This window comes from Hippocampus comes, unplaced genomic scaffold (genome assembly GCF_001891065.2).
Source record: "Hippocampus comes isolate QL1 unplaced genomic scaffold, H_comes_QL1_v1.1 scaffold301, whole genome shotgun sequence".
In the NCBI taxonomy this organism is placed as follows: Eukaryota; Metazoa; Chordata; class Actinopteri; order Syngnathiformes; family Syngnathidae; genus Hippocampus; species Hippocampus comes.
This window is the reverse complement of record NW_017805928.1, coordinates 262,683-262,967: the sequence shown is the minus strand read 5'-3', so window position 1 is coordinate 262,967 and position 285 is coordinate 262,683. Positions and strand designations below refer to the sequence as shown.

The following is a 285-nucleotide window of genomic DNA, read 5'->3' as shown; positions in this document are numbered from 1 at the left end:
GTCCAAAGGGTTGGTAAGGCCACTGCTGCTCCAGTCGAACCGGACGGGCGGGAGCGGCTCCTGCAGGGGGAGGAACCACAAGCAAGCATCAGCCCCGCCTCCGGGCCCCGCCTCCGGGGCCCAAACCGCCTCCCACCTGGACGACGACAACATCCGAGGGGCAGGTGGCGCCGTCCGGAGCCGCCGCCGCCGCTTGTGCGATGGAAGCGATCATCTCCGCCGCCGAGACGGGCTTCGCCGGCTCTTTGGTGGGCTCCAACATGCCCTGCGGACACACAACGACGA

At 69.5% G+C, this 285-nt stretch overlaps 1 protein-coding gene across 1 annotated transcript in view; it reads right to left on the bottom strand.

The window, feature by feature from the left end:
• The window catches only part of LOC109527619 (aftiphilin-like), a 4,370-nt gene that overhangs the window by 973 nt on the left and 3,112 nt on the right, over positions 1–285 (bottom strand). Inside the window, exons 7-8 of the mRNA XM_019889628.1 lie at positions 137–281; positions 1–60 (exon numbers count right to left, since the gene is read on the bottom strand). Of these exons, the coding sequence (XP_019745187.1) occupies positions 1–60; positions 137–281 (205 nt within the window). The remainder of the gene's footprint in view (positions 61–136; positions 282–285) is intronic.